Source organism: Cherax quadricarinatus, chromosome 23, assembly GCF_038502225.1.
Source record: "Cherax quadricarinatus isolate ZL_2023a chromosome 23, ASM3850222v1, whole genome shotgun sequence".
Classification (NCBI taxonomy): domain Eukaryota; kingdom Metazoa; phylum Arthropoda; class Malacostraca; order Decapoda; family Parastacidae; genus Cherax; species Cherax quadricarinatus.
The window spans coordinates 28,260,032-28,276,304 of record NC_091314.1 but is presented as its reverse complement, the minus strand read 5'-3'; the positions used below and the strand labels follow the sequence as shown (position 1 = coordinate 28,276,304).

Genomic DNA, 16,273 nt, shown 5'->3' with positions numbered 1-16,273 from the left:
TAACCATTATAGACGAATGTTAGCTATAAGCAAATGAAATGATTATACTGTAACAGATGATATAATCACTAGATGATAGAGATTTTATATACTTTCTAGTAATTATATGTACGGTGGAACCTCAGTTTTCATTTGCCCTGGTTTTCGTCGAATTCGGTTTTCAATTACTTTTTTCCTCAAAATATTGTCCCAGTTTTCATTCATTTACCTCGGTTCTCATCCGCCATACCGAATGTGTCTGTCTGCCCATGCCCACACAAAGCATTCCATGCACGCATTCTGGGTCAGTCTGGCTTTGTTTCGTGTCGAGTGAACATTACCCTGTGCATTCATACAAAACAATTCGTAATAATCCATTGTTTTTTGTGCTTGTTTATTGAGCGCGACTGCTAAATAAGCAACCATGGGGCTGAAGAAAGTTTCGAGTGCCAGCCCTTTGATAAAGAAGGCGAGAAATGTGATAGAATTCAGTGGTGGTAGAGGGTGGTAGTGATGATGGTAGAGGGTGGTAATGGTTGTGATGGTGGTAGAGGGTGGTAATGATGGTGGTAGAGGGTGGTAATGATGGTGGTAGAGGGTGGTAATGATTGTGGTAGAGGGTGGTAGTGATGGTGGTAGAAGGTGGTAATGATGGTGGTAGAGGGTGGTAGTGATGGTGCTAGAGATAACCTCTCCTCCCTCTCCCCTTCTCACTATCTTCCATACACCAACAAGAGTCTTCAATAAAGCTAAAAGTGAGTTAAATGTTCATTTATCCATTTCATTAGTGCTTTATATTTATTTCTCATTGTTTTCTGTATGTAAAACTATAGTTATTCTCTGTAAAATGTATTTTTTGTTGATATTTTTGGGTCTGGAATGGATTAATTGGATTTGCATTATTTCTTATGGGAAATATTGCTTCAGTTTTTGTCGAATTCGTTTTTTTGTCAGACTCTCTGGAGTGAATTAAAGATGAAAACTGAGGTTCCACTGTACTTATAATCACTATCATTATAACTAATTAAGACCATTATAGTGTATATGGTAATCATATTTTTTAGCAAAATAGGTTATTTACCATCAAGGTTTAGTGATACAAAGAAGTAAAAAACCATCTCTTATACCTTAGCATTTTTTTTTTTTAAGTCACACATCATGGTACAATGTTGACTTAGTGAATCACAACATTCCCACCCAACTTTCAGAGAAAGGTAGATACCATACCTCCCACCTCCAGAAGTTTGGCCTGGTCATTCACTGTTTCTGAATACATAAATAGGTAGTTTCTTGCTGACACCCCAACAGCACACTAAATCCCAAAGGTCACTTGCTTCCAGTCTAATCTAGCATGCTTATTAATAGTTGTTGAATGTTCAAGCCTCTACCTCTTAATGCATACCTCATTTACACCCTTCTTCCAACCCTCCTCAGAACTTTGCCATCTTCATACATTCACCATATATTTGTGCACCCTCTTGATCCTGTATCTTGATCCACTCTTTTTACATGACCAAATCTTCTTATCTTCTCGTTATCTGCTTTTCCTTTCACCACACTATTGATTTTAATTCCTCATAATATTTATGCTACACACTGATCTCTGACAAAAGATTATCCTGCTTCCAGCCCCCTCTCTACAACATTTGAAAATCACTGTTCTTTGATGCAGTTTTTTTTTTTTTCCTCCACTAATGCTTCTTTCCTTCTACAGATTCCTTAATACTCCTTCATCTTCATTTTTGGTAACTTTTAATGTTATTTATCTTACCATTCATAGACCCATCTTATACATTCACTTCCAGGTGTCTAAATGCACAATATTCACTTTCCCTGTACACCTTCTTTCCACTCTAAGATCTAATTTTTTATTTTCTTTATTTCTACATTTTCTTATCCTGTTTTTTTTTTTTTTTTTTTTTTTTTGCATTTACTGTTGTCTTTCTTTTACACACTTTTCTAAAAAAAATTTCTTCACGCTCACTCATCTACATAAACTTCAGGTTTTTGACTGGAGGGGCAATTTTATTGGGCAGAGGCACTTGTCTTGTGAGTGATAATATCACCATAAAGACAGTTCAGTACGTAATCAATATGCCATTAGTGCTTTTACTCTGTCTTTGACTGTTACAGCATTCAGGTATTGCTAACTTATGTAATTGTTGCAGTTCTAGTATAGTAGATTTTAAGATGTATTTCATGCTTTAACAGGTAGCAGCAGCAGAAAACAATACAGCTGAACAGCTGAACAATTGGTTTGTTTCCTACTCTGGGGTTGGGGCTGTGATCACTGTCGTTGTATCGTACAATAACTCTCATGGCACACTCTACTCATCTGCTGTCTCCTATGGTTGTGATTTCATTGAGGCAGAAGAGTACAGATGTACAAAACTTGGTTAGTGACTAATAGATTTTAACCATTTGAAAATTCCTGAACAAATTATATTTCCACAATATAAAAAAACAGTACCACATTTTCTGGCATATAAGGTACACCTTTTTTTCCCACAAAAAGTCTTGGAAAATCACCTTGCACTGTATAGGCTCAAGGTCAGGGGACAAGGGTAGGCTTTGGGTTATGCTTCATTGTAAAGTAAGAGGGTGATTAGCGGTTGAATGTGATTATTGATTTACCATTGATATTTTTGTCATGGGCCTTACGTACCAGAAAATATGGTAATTAGTTGTAAAATAGTATTTTGATAGGATAATAGATTTCCAGAATATAAAATTAAAAATGGCAAGAAATCTTTCATTGTATGTACATGCAATATGTCAGAAATTAGTAATTGAACTTGGTGAAGTGTAATGTATGCTTATTACTGCACTGAGTTGCACTTTGGATATGGCTAAAGAAGAGCTACAGCAGGAGTTCTGTTATGTATTCTTTCAGTAAGCATTTGAATAGTGGTTTCCGAAGATGTAAGAAATATTTTATTTAATATTTCTTTATACTGTACTGTAATGGAAAAATTTTAGTACAGTGGAACCTCGACTTATGAGTGCCCCACCATACAAGTTTTTTGAAATACGAGCAGTCACTCGGTTGATTTTCTGCTCTGAGTTACGAGCCAACATCCGAGTTATGAGCGAGCTTCCCTTTCAACCTACAACCCACACACTTTGCTTGTTTATCTATGATTTCATGCTTTAATTCCATGGACATCATCCTCGAGGTAAACAGTGCAATGAGTTGGCTAGATAAATGATGCAATGAGTTGGCGGCATTCTGAAGCTCATCATTATTATTATTATTATTATTATTATTATTATTATTATTATTTTACTGTTATTTTTTTATTAATTTAGGGAACTGGAGCACAGATCCAATTCCCTAGATCAAGAGTCCCTCACCAGCGTCAATGAGTCAGCGTCAAGGAACCTTCATGCTGGCTCAGTTTCTTGTGCTCAGTTGATAGAACAAAAGGCATTCTAGCAAAATAGCTAAGAATTTGGTTGAATGGAACAACAGAAATGGCTCAAAATAGGACTCAAATTGGACAAAATCACTGATGCATAAATTGTATCAAGAGCCTGTATAATATTATCCATAAGTTTTCCATCAAATTTCTTAGTTTTGGTGTCATTACCTTCAGAAAAGACTCTATCATTACAGTTCTTTTTTTGTTAAACTGAGAGCAATGTTAATTTCAAGGGTCAGGACAGTGAAAGGACTAATGTTGGCATGCCTCTGGCATGCCAACATTAGTCCAGCATTTCTTCTTTTTTTGGGTCACCTTACCTCAGTGGGAGATGGCTGATGTGTTAAAAAAAATATTCTCTGAAAATTAATCTATATCTTGGTCATCATTATCTTGATTAGGTACCTGTGCATTAAACATGTAGTATTTTACATTTGTCTGTGTTCCTAACAGTAACTCCAATGGCAAAGTTGTTCTGTGCATCGCTGCTCTTCATTGGAGGTATACTGCTTTTCCTGGGTCACCGGTGGTTGAATTTCACCATGTTCACCTCTGGCTTCCTTTTCTTCTGGTGTGTCTTTTTCCTCTTATGTGCACAAGGCACAACCAGCAATATCATTGGTTAGTTTACTTAAGTTTTTCTCCTTCATATAATTTCTTTTATTTTAATTTTTATGCAAAATCTTCATAACTTTTAACCCTTTGACTGTTTTGGTCGTATATATACTTCTTACAAGCCACAGTTTTTGACATATATATACTCATAAATTCTAGCGGCTTCACATCAAGCAGGAAAAAGCTGGTAGGCCCATATGTGAGAGAATGGGTCTGTTTGGTCAGTGTGCATCATATAAAAAAAATCCTGCAGCATGCAGTGCATAATAAAAAAAAAAGACCATTTTTTTTTTAATTAAAATGCCGACTTTGTGGTCTATTTTCGTATAGTATTTATGGTTGTATTCTTTTTTTCTTGGTCTCATTTAAAAGAAAGGAAAACATATTATAGAAATAGAGGTGATTTTGATTGGTTTTACTATGAAAAGAGCCTTGAAATGGAGCTCAAAGTAGGGGAAAGGTTTGATTTTTGCCGATGTTCAAAAGTAAACAAATTATGTCATTTTCCAATAAATGTCCAAGTAGCCATTCTAATATGCAGTCATGAATGGGTTGACATTATTTATACAATTATTACAATATTGCAGTAGTCTGCATAACAGTAAATCTTCTATTTTCGGTTTGAATAAAAATTCAAATTAGAAAGCAAGAGTAATATCAGAGGGGCTTGGAGACATGACTGATGAACAAAGAAAATGTTATTTTAGAGCCAGAAATGATTGCATTGTTCATTCTGGACCCTATTTTGAAATTCTCATATTTTTTAATTTTCGTGAAACTGTCCAAATTGCAAATTTCTGACCACGTTATTGGGTAGTTGAAATCGGTAAATGGGCAGTTTCTTGTACTCAGTCGATAGAAAAAATGGAATTCTAAAGAAATAGCTATGAGTTTGGTTGACTGGAACAATGGAATTAGCTGAAAATAGGGCTCAAAGTGGGTGAAATCGCCGATTCGTAAATATCGCCGAGGTCACTAACTTCGCGAGAGTGTAATTCCACCAGTTTTCCATCAAATTATGTTCTTTTTATGTCATTACAATCGGGAAAAGATTCTCTATCATTTCAATTTTTTTTTTTTTTTTTTTTTTGACACCAGGAGACACCTCAGGATTTGGGGTTGCGACAGTCAAGGGGTTAAAAGAGATTAGTGTTTTAGCCTTGCAGCCCTCCAGGAGAGAGGAGAGCCCCAATGCTGGCAAAAGACTCTTGATCCAGGGAATTGAAAATTACCTTCCCTTTCCTTGGATCAAATCTTATTGCCTCCCATTTCCCAGGCACTGTACAACTCCTGTGGGTTTAGTGCTTTCTCATGAAAATGTTAATACTTTAGTCTTGTCAAGTGGTTATGTTCAAACAACAAGAGATGTCAAAACTTGTTCAGTTCCTGTTCTAAATAAAATATATTATCAGAGTCAGTCTGTGAGTTTCAGGAGAGATGCAAATACAGTGAGGTTATCTTTACTGTTTTTCAGCCCTGGAATGGGGTACTTTAGTTGGAGCCCTAGCTGGTGGTGTATTGTGGCTCATAGGTTGGCACAAGTTCCAGCGACCCTTCCACTCATCCTTGCTGATTATTGTCATGGCCGTCATCTTTGTAGGGATGATTATCACTTATTTCCTCAGATGTTAGTACTACTGTATTGGTAAATATGTAATATAAAAATCCACTCTGTTTTACCTGATAGTGAATTTAATTATTACTCTTTATTATTTGATTACCTAATTGCATTACCTGTATATTTAATCTTTATGACGATATAATTTTCCATAAGTTTTACTGCCTGTGTGTGTTTTTAATTTAATACCCACCCCTTGGAATATACATTTTTTCCAGATGCCATTGCACCCAAAACCACAAACCTTTCAGCATTTGTGGTGTTTCCTGTCTTCTTTGCAGTGATCATCATTGCCTATTCCATTGTTGATATTAAAAAGGTAATTTTCTGTAATGTCACATAAAATCTTCTAAATACAATACTGGTCTTCATTTGTCTTTTTTACATGTAAATTTATCTATTTAAGTAAATTGAAAACCCATATGAGTATACAAATAATAGCCCCTAAATAAAATACAGTACCTTTAATTTGTGCATGTCAGGGGAATAATCTGTATTTTAATAGCTTAAAAGCAGTCAGTCATGAATATTACCATGAATAATTTTTCATTTACATCATACATGTCATAATAAATGAAGCATTGTAATTCTCTCATACTGGTGTTATATTAATAAAACTTTATATTGTGCCATGCATGTCACAAGAGGTGACTGATATGCCAGGAGCAAGGGGATAGTAACATCTCCTGTATAAATTACTAAATGTAAAAAGAAAACTTTCGTTTTTCTTTTTAGGTCACCCTGCCTCGGTGGGAGATGTACAGTGCATTAAAAAAAATTATATTGTATGATATAATTTTTTGCATTACATTTAGCTAAATGTTAAGCATTTTTTTTTTCAGGTTCACATTTTCTCCTGTACATTGCTGGGTTCTTATGCATTTATAGTTCCTTTTGCATTTTATTTTGGATCATCTCTAACATATATAGTGATTAATGTAATTGGACTCATGACTGTGGTGAACTACTCAGCAGCTGTGGGATACCCTCCATTTCAAGTCTGTGGTGAGTATGAGAAGAATTAAATAGGTTGCATGTCATTACTGTATTGTTCACTAAGGGAGCATTGAAGAATGGAGACGGATCATCAGAAATGAGTAACTGAGTAAGATGCTGTGTATAGTGTAATCATAAACTGCAAAGAATGATAGGCTATTACATTGTACTGGTATCAATAGATATGTGTTTTAATGTTTATTGCAAGCAGTTAATAGACTGCATTGTAATGGTCACTTGTTGGTTTTCTGTTTGCCTGCATTTTGTGCTTGTTGCAATTAAATGTGCTGCATTGTATAGGCAACAACAATAGATATGTCTTCTCTGCCTACCTCTCTCTCTCATAGTTCACTTGTGATAAAACATAAAAACACTTTCACTCACCCTGTAGCTGCTTTATCAGAAAGTCCTCATCCACTATTGACTTATGTTCAAAACTTAAGTCCAGATCCCTGGATCCTTTCATAGATATTACAATATTTGCATCCCAACAGCATATTATATCTCCTGCCCCCACTCATTCCTATATAACACACGTACCTGCTAAAGTTTCAAGCCTCTGTACTTCTTTGGATATCTTCTACACCTCTTACCATCCACCCAAGACTTGTACACTCACTTGAGGCTATTTTACTTCATTCTTTGTGCATGGCTAAACCATCTCAATAACCCCCCTTCTGCTCTTTGAGTTATACTTTTCAAATCATCTTACCATCTTTTAATTACTTCATTCCTTATTTTCTGCATACTACTCGCACTACACAGTGATCTCAGACATGGTTTGCACTGCCTTCAACTACCTCCTTGCTTCACTTCAAAGACTGCTTAATGCCCATTTGACCTCACCTTAACTGCTTGAGTCCCCTACAACCTTTTCATGCCTTTGAAAAAATCTAAAGACCAGGCAGGTCCATGAAGTGCATCATGAGTAGTACTGCATAACTAACATCAGCAAACAATGAAACCAGGACCTCTTGTTCCACCACCAGCTTCCCTACCAGCAAAAAGGGTGTGCAACTTCCAGGAAGATGCCTTATTTCAAATTTATTACAATTCCATAATACTAACAGTGGAATTCAGCCAAAAACACACTGTGTAGCTTTAACCTAGGATAACCCAGTATAGTTAAACAATGTGACTCATTTCCATAAGCATTACACTTCGAGAAAATTGTAATATCATAAGATTTCCTTGTAAATATATATTTTATAGTGGTCTGAAAAATGCACAAGTATTATGGACACGTGCAAATAATATTGTTTATACATGTATAACCTAGGATATTCCTTCAAACCTAAATATATAATATAAATAGGGGATTCAGGGAAGCTGGTTAGCCGGACTTGAATCCTGGAAATGGGAAGTACAATGCCTGCACTTTAAAAGAGGAGTTTGGGATATTGGCAGTTTGGAGAGACATCTAAATTGTAGTATCTGAGTGCCTCTGCAAAGTGATTGTGTATGAATGGTGGTGAAAGTGTTGAATGATGATAAAAGTTATTTCTTTTTTTTTTGGGTCACCCTGCCTTGGTGGGATACGGCCAACGTATTAAAAAAATTAATTAACCTACAATAACCCAGTATACTCAAACCATGTGACATATTTCCATTTTGTGAGTACACCTACCATCCGACTTACGACCGAGCTTGGTTCTGACCAACTGGTCATAAGTTAAAATGGACGTAAGTCAAACTTTACTACTGAATATCAACATCACATTTTTGTAATGACTTTATTTTATTGTTTTATTTTGGTATTTCATTTTTTACTTTACTTTTTATGCTGTTAGTACTGTATTTTATACTGTAAGGTTTAGGATAAACACTGTGTACATCACAAAAAAAAATTTATTTCCCAGAAATTTGGCATAAAAAAACACGGTCATAAGTCGAGTGGTCGTATGTCGAGCAGGTCGTAAGTCAGATGGTAGGTGTATTATTATTCCTTGAAACAATTGTGATGTCATAGGTATTCCTTGTACAAAGAGCTAGAAGACTAAAGCAGTAAAAAATTTCAAAAAATATTTGCTCCAATTTATACTGCATATTCTGAGTGGAGTAATGTTGAGCTATGCATTTTCCCATGTTTGAAGTACTAACCTTTAAACAGTTGCAGACTTGACAGAAAAGTGTTGGTGATGTGGCACAATTTTGAAAAAATAAAAAATCATTTTTTCTTATTATTTCAAAGTGTTTATTTTTCTGGGTAGAATAAGGGAAAAAAAAATCTGCTCAAAACTTACCGACTTACAGAGCATTGAATTTGGCAGAAAATAACCTGGCAATGGCACAGTTGTCATGATTCCAGCAAGTAATGGTTGTTTTTTATTTTTTATGTAATCATGTATACTTTTTCAGTAATATTTTTTATTTTGTTTTTTAATGTCTAAGACTGGATAGAACATTTTATAATAGTTGTGTTTTAGTACTAGGAAAAGGTGGAGAAGTACATTACACCATATTCACAACAGTAATATTTACTGTAAATTTTTTCCAGTGCTATGTTGTATTATTTCTGATGACTGTTATTGTGTGTTTCAACTATGAACAGTGAACTCTTATGATATTACAATTGTTTCAAGGTGAAATATCCCTCAAGGAAGGTTCCTTAATGCTGGTGAGGGGCTCTATATCTAGGGAATTGGATCTGTGCTCCAATTCCCTGGATACCTTCCACATCCCCCCACAGGCGCTGTATAATCCTACGGGTTTAGTGCTTCCCCCTTGATTATAATAATAATCAAGGTGAGATATTCTTTGAAATATAGAGACAGGCACAGTGCCATATTGCACCACTTACAGTAATATTGTGTATCTTTATTAGTGAGGCAACTGGTGGTGTCAGAGCTGTTGAAGGTGACACATGTAGTGTTGGCAGGGTAGCTGGTGGTGACAAGAGTGCTAGTGGTACCACATGTAGTGTTGGCAGGGAAACTGGTGATATCTTTGCTGTTCGTGGTGCCACATGTGGTGTTGGCAGGACAGCTGCTGGGGTCACTGGCTGGGGAAGTTGGCAGAGCAGCTGGTGTCACAGGCAGGGTTAGCACAGTAACTGGTGGTATTAAGGGTACTGGTAGTGCCACAGTTGTTGGTAAGGCATCAGGTGGAGTGTCATGTAATGTTGGAAGGGCAAATGGTGTTGTCTGGTGTGCCATTGGTGCCACAATTTGTGTTGGCAGGGCAAATGGTGTTGTCTGGTGTGCTATTGGTGCCACAATTTGTGTTAGCAGGGTTGTGGTGTCACATGTGGTGTTGACAAGACAGTTGTTGGTATCAGGAGTTTTGATGATGCTATATGTAATGTTGGCAGGGCATCTAGAAGAGTAACTTGTTGGCAGGGCAGCAGGTGTCACGTGTGGTGTTGGCAGGGTGGCATTAGAGTTGTCGATGTCAGCGTTAATCAAAGTTCACTGTGTGGCATGTTTACATTTCAAATTAGAATTATGTTTGTCATTGTCATTATGTCAGCACTTTCCAGCCAGCCACTGTCAGAATAACTGACTGAGGCAGTTTTACAGTTGGTGCCCTCTGCTGACCCAGCAGCTATCGATATTTTCCTTTGGGCTGAAGAGATGCCTGACAACCCAGACAAATGTCCTGAGACCTAAAATTGTGGTAATCAGCATATTTGAAGGCAGGAAAAATTGGGAATATGGCATACATCATACACAAATGCTGTAGCATATGTCATGCACAGTTTAAGGGATACAGTACATAGTGTTAAACATTACAAACAATATAAAATTGAAAAACAATCATAATTTGACATCAGTAAATTGTTAAACTTAAACATTGCTGGCACATTTTAGCCAATTTCAACATAATGTAAAATCCTAAGTTTTATCAAATTCCACTCATTTTAGTCTTAATCGATTCATAAAAATGCTACTTCCTTCCAAGCTTCCAGTCTAATCTTAATGCAAGGTGGTCAAGCATTGCAGTTTGACTGCTGTGTATGAATGATACATAATGTTCCTTATTTTTTTTCAGATATCATCTTGCTGTGTTTATGGATTATACTTTTTACATGTGGTACAGCTTATCAGTTGTACAGAGAAAAGTCAAGTCCACCATTTCATCCACCCAACCTTTCCTCATGGAGAGCTACTAAGAAGTTCTGCAACTTTGTCTTTGATAAGCTGTTTGCTTGTCTACCCATGAATCCAGATCCTGGGGGTGTGGATATAGAAGATCAACCAATGTGGATTTTAAGAGTACATTATTCATTTAGAGTCTTGTATCAAAGAGTGACTTGCAGTAGGCAAGATTCCTTGGAGTCTGGCTACGAGAGCTTCCAAAGGGTGCGTACTATGTCTCAGTCAGAAGATTCCATTTTAGATTGTAACGACTCAAAGTTTAATATTATTAAGGCAAGAGTCTGTGAGTGGATTGAGAGACTGCAGTCTTGGTTGAGAAGAGACAGAGAGAGACTTGTGCAGCGGGAGAGTGAAGAATATGAAGAGGCCCAGCTTCTTGATGATGGAGTGACATGTTGCACCTTCAGAAAATCTCAAGTGGTACTTGATGATGAGTACACAGATAATTCGCAGCACTGAATTCTATAAATATAGACAGCAAAACAGTTTAATGCTTTATCACTAGATAGAGATTTTTCCAAAGACATAACTGCTAAAGCATTGCCATGTGGTAGTTGGGGCCAGTCCTGGTACAACATTACAGCTCACATTGTGCTCCCTTGGTACGTGGAATAATGGACAGTCTGCTCAGTTTTTCCGAATATGCTTATTATTGCCCATATTTATTTTCTTTATACATGTGAATTCACATGCATGCAACTAATGTATTATTTACTCAAATACGAGGTATGGAATGTTTTCGACATTTGAGAATTGGTAGTAAAAAATTAATCGTAACTTATTGGGTAAGAAGCATCCTGTTTGTGTTACTGTGCAAATTTCGAACATATTTACTTGTGTTCCTTTATTATACATTGTTCATTATTTGCCATTTCTTCTGGCTCGATCTCTAAGGAGACTGCAGCTATTCAGTACTGTCTTGTGGTCAAGTATTCATGACATTTGTTGTAATTATTTTTTCTTGTGTAGCGAATGTTTTATAGTTTATATATATGGTAGTTTATATCAGCATTTTAAAGAATCACTAATAGTTGATCACTGTTGTGTTTACAGTAGTGAAGATTATACATTTTCCTAACTTGCATTTTTAGGTGCAATAATTTTTCTAAGGTAGTAATATGGCATTGTTTTCTTCTTTAACCCTTTCAGGGTCCAAGGCCCAAATCTGGAGTCACGCACCAGTGTCCAAGAATTTTCAAAAAAAAAATTTGTTATTTTTTCTTATGAAATCGTAGAGAATCTTTTTGTGAAGGTAATAAAACAAAAAGTATGAAATTTGGTGGAAAATTGACGAAATTATGCTCTCGCGAATTTTGATGTGTCAGCGATGTTTACGAATCGGCGATTTTGCCGACTTTGACTCCCATTTTAGGCCAATTACATTATTCCAATCAACCAAATTCTTAGCTATTTCACTAGTATTACTTCTATTCTATCGATTGAGCACAAGAAATCGCCAAGTCAACTGTTTCCACTACAAAATAAAGTGATCGGAAATTGTTAATTTGGCCAATTTAACACAAAGTTCAAAATATTCCAATTTCAAAATAGGGTCCAGAATAAACAATGTAGGCATTCCTGGCACTAAACTAACATTTCCTCTGTTCATTAGTTATGTTTTGAGGCTTTACAAATAAATTCCATTTTGATTTTTTATTCACACCAAAAAATAGAAGATTTACTGTTATGCAATACTGTAATAATTGTATAAATATCATCACCATATTTGTGAATGTATATTAGACCCACCAGCTGGCATGTATTAGACGTGTGAGGTCGTTTGTTTACTCTTGAATATCGGCAAAAATTTAACATTTCCGCTACTTTGAGCTCAGTTTCAAGCCATTTCCAGTGCTAAAACCAATGAAAATCATCTCTATTTTTGTAATATGTCTTCCATTCTATCAAATGAGACCAAGAAATCGCAAATACAACTATAAAAAACATGAAAAAACACTGCAAAGTTGCTGTTTTAATCGAAAAATCATGATTTCAGTTTTTTTCTCTCATTATACACATTGTGCTGCAGGATCTGTTTTATGTGGTGCACACATACCACATAGATGTATTCTCTCATATCTAGGCCCAAATGTACCACTCACAGTTTATCAGAGTGAGCTGAGCTCATGGCATAGATCTACGGTTTGGACACTCACCGTAAAGCCGTAGATCTACGGGACGGACCCTGAAAGGGTTAAAACAAATACCATGCAGTTAAAGATTAACCTAATACATTTCAGTGATGTATAAATGCATTTGTCAGAATCAGTCATTTTTAATTTTTACATCACAAACTATATACATAGTGTACAAGAAAGTTTATATATCGTGCATCTTGTTTTACGATATAAAGAATTATAGCAATTTAAATAGATGGCAAAAAATATTAAGAAAATTTTTTATTTCCTTGCTTTTCTTAAATATGTTTTGCTTGTGACCAGGTCACATAGCTTCAGGGTTGTCACTCTTCACAATTGTGTCGAGACGACGTTCAAAATTTTGAGGCAGGAAGCGGGTAAATTCTTATTACTACAAGCAGTACAGTATAACTTCTCATTTTCTAGGCTACCCCATGTCATTTAGTACTGTTCTTGATAATCTCCTCACACTGTTGTGTTGTGACCTCCCTGCCTTGGTAGGAAACAGCCAATGTTTTAATAAATAAATTATATATGTATATAACTTCTTTCAACTAACCGGCAGTAGGTTGGTAGACAGCAGCTGCCCAGGGAGGTACTACTGTCCTGCCAGGTGAGTGTAAAACGAAAGCTTGTAATTGTTTTTACATGATGGTAGGATCGCTGGTATGTTTTTTCTGCCTCATAAACATGTAAGCTTCAGGTATCTTGCTACTTCTTACACTTGAGTCACACTACACATGCATGTACAGGCATATATATACACACACCCCTCTGGGTTTTCTTCTATTTTTCTTACTAGTTCTTGCCCTTGTTTATTTCCTCTTATCTCCATGGGGAAATGGAACAGAATTCTTCATCCGTAAGTCATGCATGTCATAAGAGGCAACTAAAATGCCTGGGGCAAGGGGCTAGTAACCCCTTCTCTTGTATAAATTACTAAATTTAAAAAGAGAAACTTTCGGTTTTCTTTTTGGGCAACCCTGCCTTGGTGGGATACAGCCAGTTTGTTGAAAAAAAATTATATAATTTTTTTTTTAACATGTCGGCCATTTCCCACCAAGGCAGAGTAACCCAAAAGAAAGAAAAAACTTTCATTATCATTCAACACTTTCACCATCACTCATACATAATCACTGTCATTGCAGAGGTGCCCAGATATGACAGTTTAGATAGCCACTCCAAACTGCCAATATCCCAAACCCCACCTTTAAAGTGCAGGCATTGTACTTCCCATTTCCAGGACTCAAGTCCAGCTAATTGGTTTCCCTGAATCCCTTCACAAAATATTACCCTGCTCACACTCCAACAGCTCGTCAGGTCCCAAAAACCATTCATCTCCTTTCACTTCTATCTAACACGTTCACGCACGCTTACTGGAAATCCAAGCCCCTCGCCCACAAAACCTCCTTTACCCCCTCCAATCTTTTTGAGAACAACCCCTACCCCGCCTTCCTCCTCCTACAGATTTATACGGTCTCCAAGTCATTCTACTTTGTTCCATTCTCTCTAAATGACCAAACCACCTCAACAGCCCCACTTCAGCCCTCTGACTAATACTTTTAGTAACTCGACACTTCATCCTAATTTCCACATTACAAATTCTCTGCAAATTACTGTATTTACACTACACATTACCCATAGACACTACATCTCCACTGCCTCCAGCTGCCTCCTCCTTGCAGCATTTGCAACCCATGCTTCACACCCATTTAAGAGTGTTGGTACCACTACACTCTCATATAAGGGGGGAGGAAGTTAGAGTGAGATATAAGCAACTGTTGGCAGAAAGGTGGGCTAGTGCAAGTATAAGTAGTGGGGGCTTGAAGAGGGTTGGAATAGTTTTAAAAATGCAGTATTAGAATGTGGGGCAGAAGTTTGTGGCTATAGGAGGGTGGGTGCAGGAGGAAAGAGGAGTGATTGGTGGAATGATGAAGTAAAGGATGTGATAAAAGAGAAAAAGGTAGCTTAAAAGAGGTTTTTACAAAGCAGAAGTGTTATGAGAAGAGCAGAGTATATGGAGAGTAAAAGAAAGGTGTAGAGACTGGTGAGAGAGTGCAAAAGGAGAGCAGATGATAGAGTAGGAGAGGCACTGTCAAGAAACTTTGATGAAAATAAGAAAAAGTTTTGGTGTGAGATAAACAAGTTATATATATATATATATATATATATATATATATGTATATATATACATGTATGTATATATGTATGTATATATATATATATATATGTATATACATGTATGTATATATGTATATATATATATATATATATGTATATACATGTATGTATATATGTATATATATATATAATGTATATACATGTATGTATATATGTATATATATATATAATGTATATATATATATATATATGTATATATATATATGTATATATATATATGTATATATATATATGTATATATATGTATATATATATATGTATATATATATATGTGTATATATATATATGTATATATATATATGTATATATATATATGTGTATATATATATATGTATATATATATATGTATATATATATATGTATATATATATATGTATATATATATATGTATATATATATATGTATATATATATATATATGTATATATATATATATGTATATATATATATATGTATATATATATATGTATATATATATATGTATATATATATATGTATATATATATATGTATATATATATATATGTATATATATATGTATATATATATATGTATATATATATATATATGTATATGTATATATATATATATATATGTATATATATATATGTATATATATATATATATATGTATATATATATATGTATATGTATATGTATGTATATATATGTATATGTATATATATGTATATATATGTATATGTATATATATGTATATGTATATATATATGTTTTTTTTTTTTTTTTTTTCAACAAGTCGGCCGTCTCCCACCGAGGCAGGGTGACCCAAAAAAGAAAGAAAATCCCCAAAAAGAAAATACTTTCATCATCATTCAACACTTTCACCACACTCGCACATTATCACTGTTTTTGCAGAGGTGCTCAGAATACAACAGTCTAGAAGCATAAACATATAAAGATACACAACATATCCCTCCAAACTGCCAATATCCCAAACCCCTCCTTTAAAGTGCAGGCATTGTACTTCCCATTTCCAGGACTCAAGTCCGACTATATGAAAATAACCGGTTTCCCTGAATCCCTTCACTAAATATTACCCTGCTCACACTCCAACAGATCGTCAGGTCCCAAGTACCATTCGTCTCCATTCACTCCTATCTAACACGCTCACGCACGCTTGCTGGAAGTCCAAGCCCCTTACCCACAAAACCTCCTTTACCCCCTCTCTCCAACCCTTTCGAGGACGACCCCTACCCCGCCTTCCTTCCC

At 35.5% G+C, this 16,273-nt stretch overlaps 1 protein-coding gene across 1 annotated transcript in view; it reads left to right on the top strand.

The window, feature by feature from the left end:
• LOC128685728 (transmembrane 7 superfamily member 3) overlaps positions 1-13,409 on the top strand; it is a 34,921-nt gene extending 21,512 nt beyond the window's left edge. The window contains exons 5-10 of the mRNA XM_053772305.2: positions 2,191-2,374; positions 3,855-4,022; positions 5,491-5,643; positions 5,853-5,953; positions 6,477-6,639; positions 10,621-13,409. Of these exons, the coding sequence (XP_053628280.2) occupies positions 2,191-2,374; positions 3,855-4,022; positions 5,491-5,643; positions 5,853-5,953; positions 6,477-6,639; positions 10,621-11,186 (1,335 nt within the window). The 3' untranslated portion in view covers positions 11,187-13,409. The remainder of the gene's footprint in view (positions 1-2,190; positions 2,375-3,854; positions 4,023-5,490; positions 5,644-5,852; positions 5,954-6,476; positions 6,640-10,620) is intronic.
• The last annotated feature ends 2,864 nt before the right edge of the window (positions 13,410-16,273 follow it).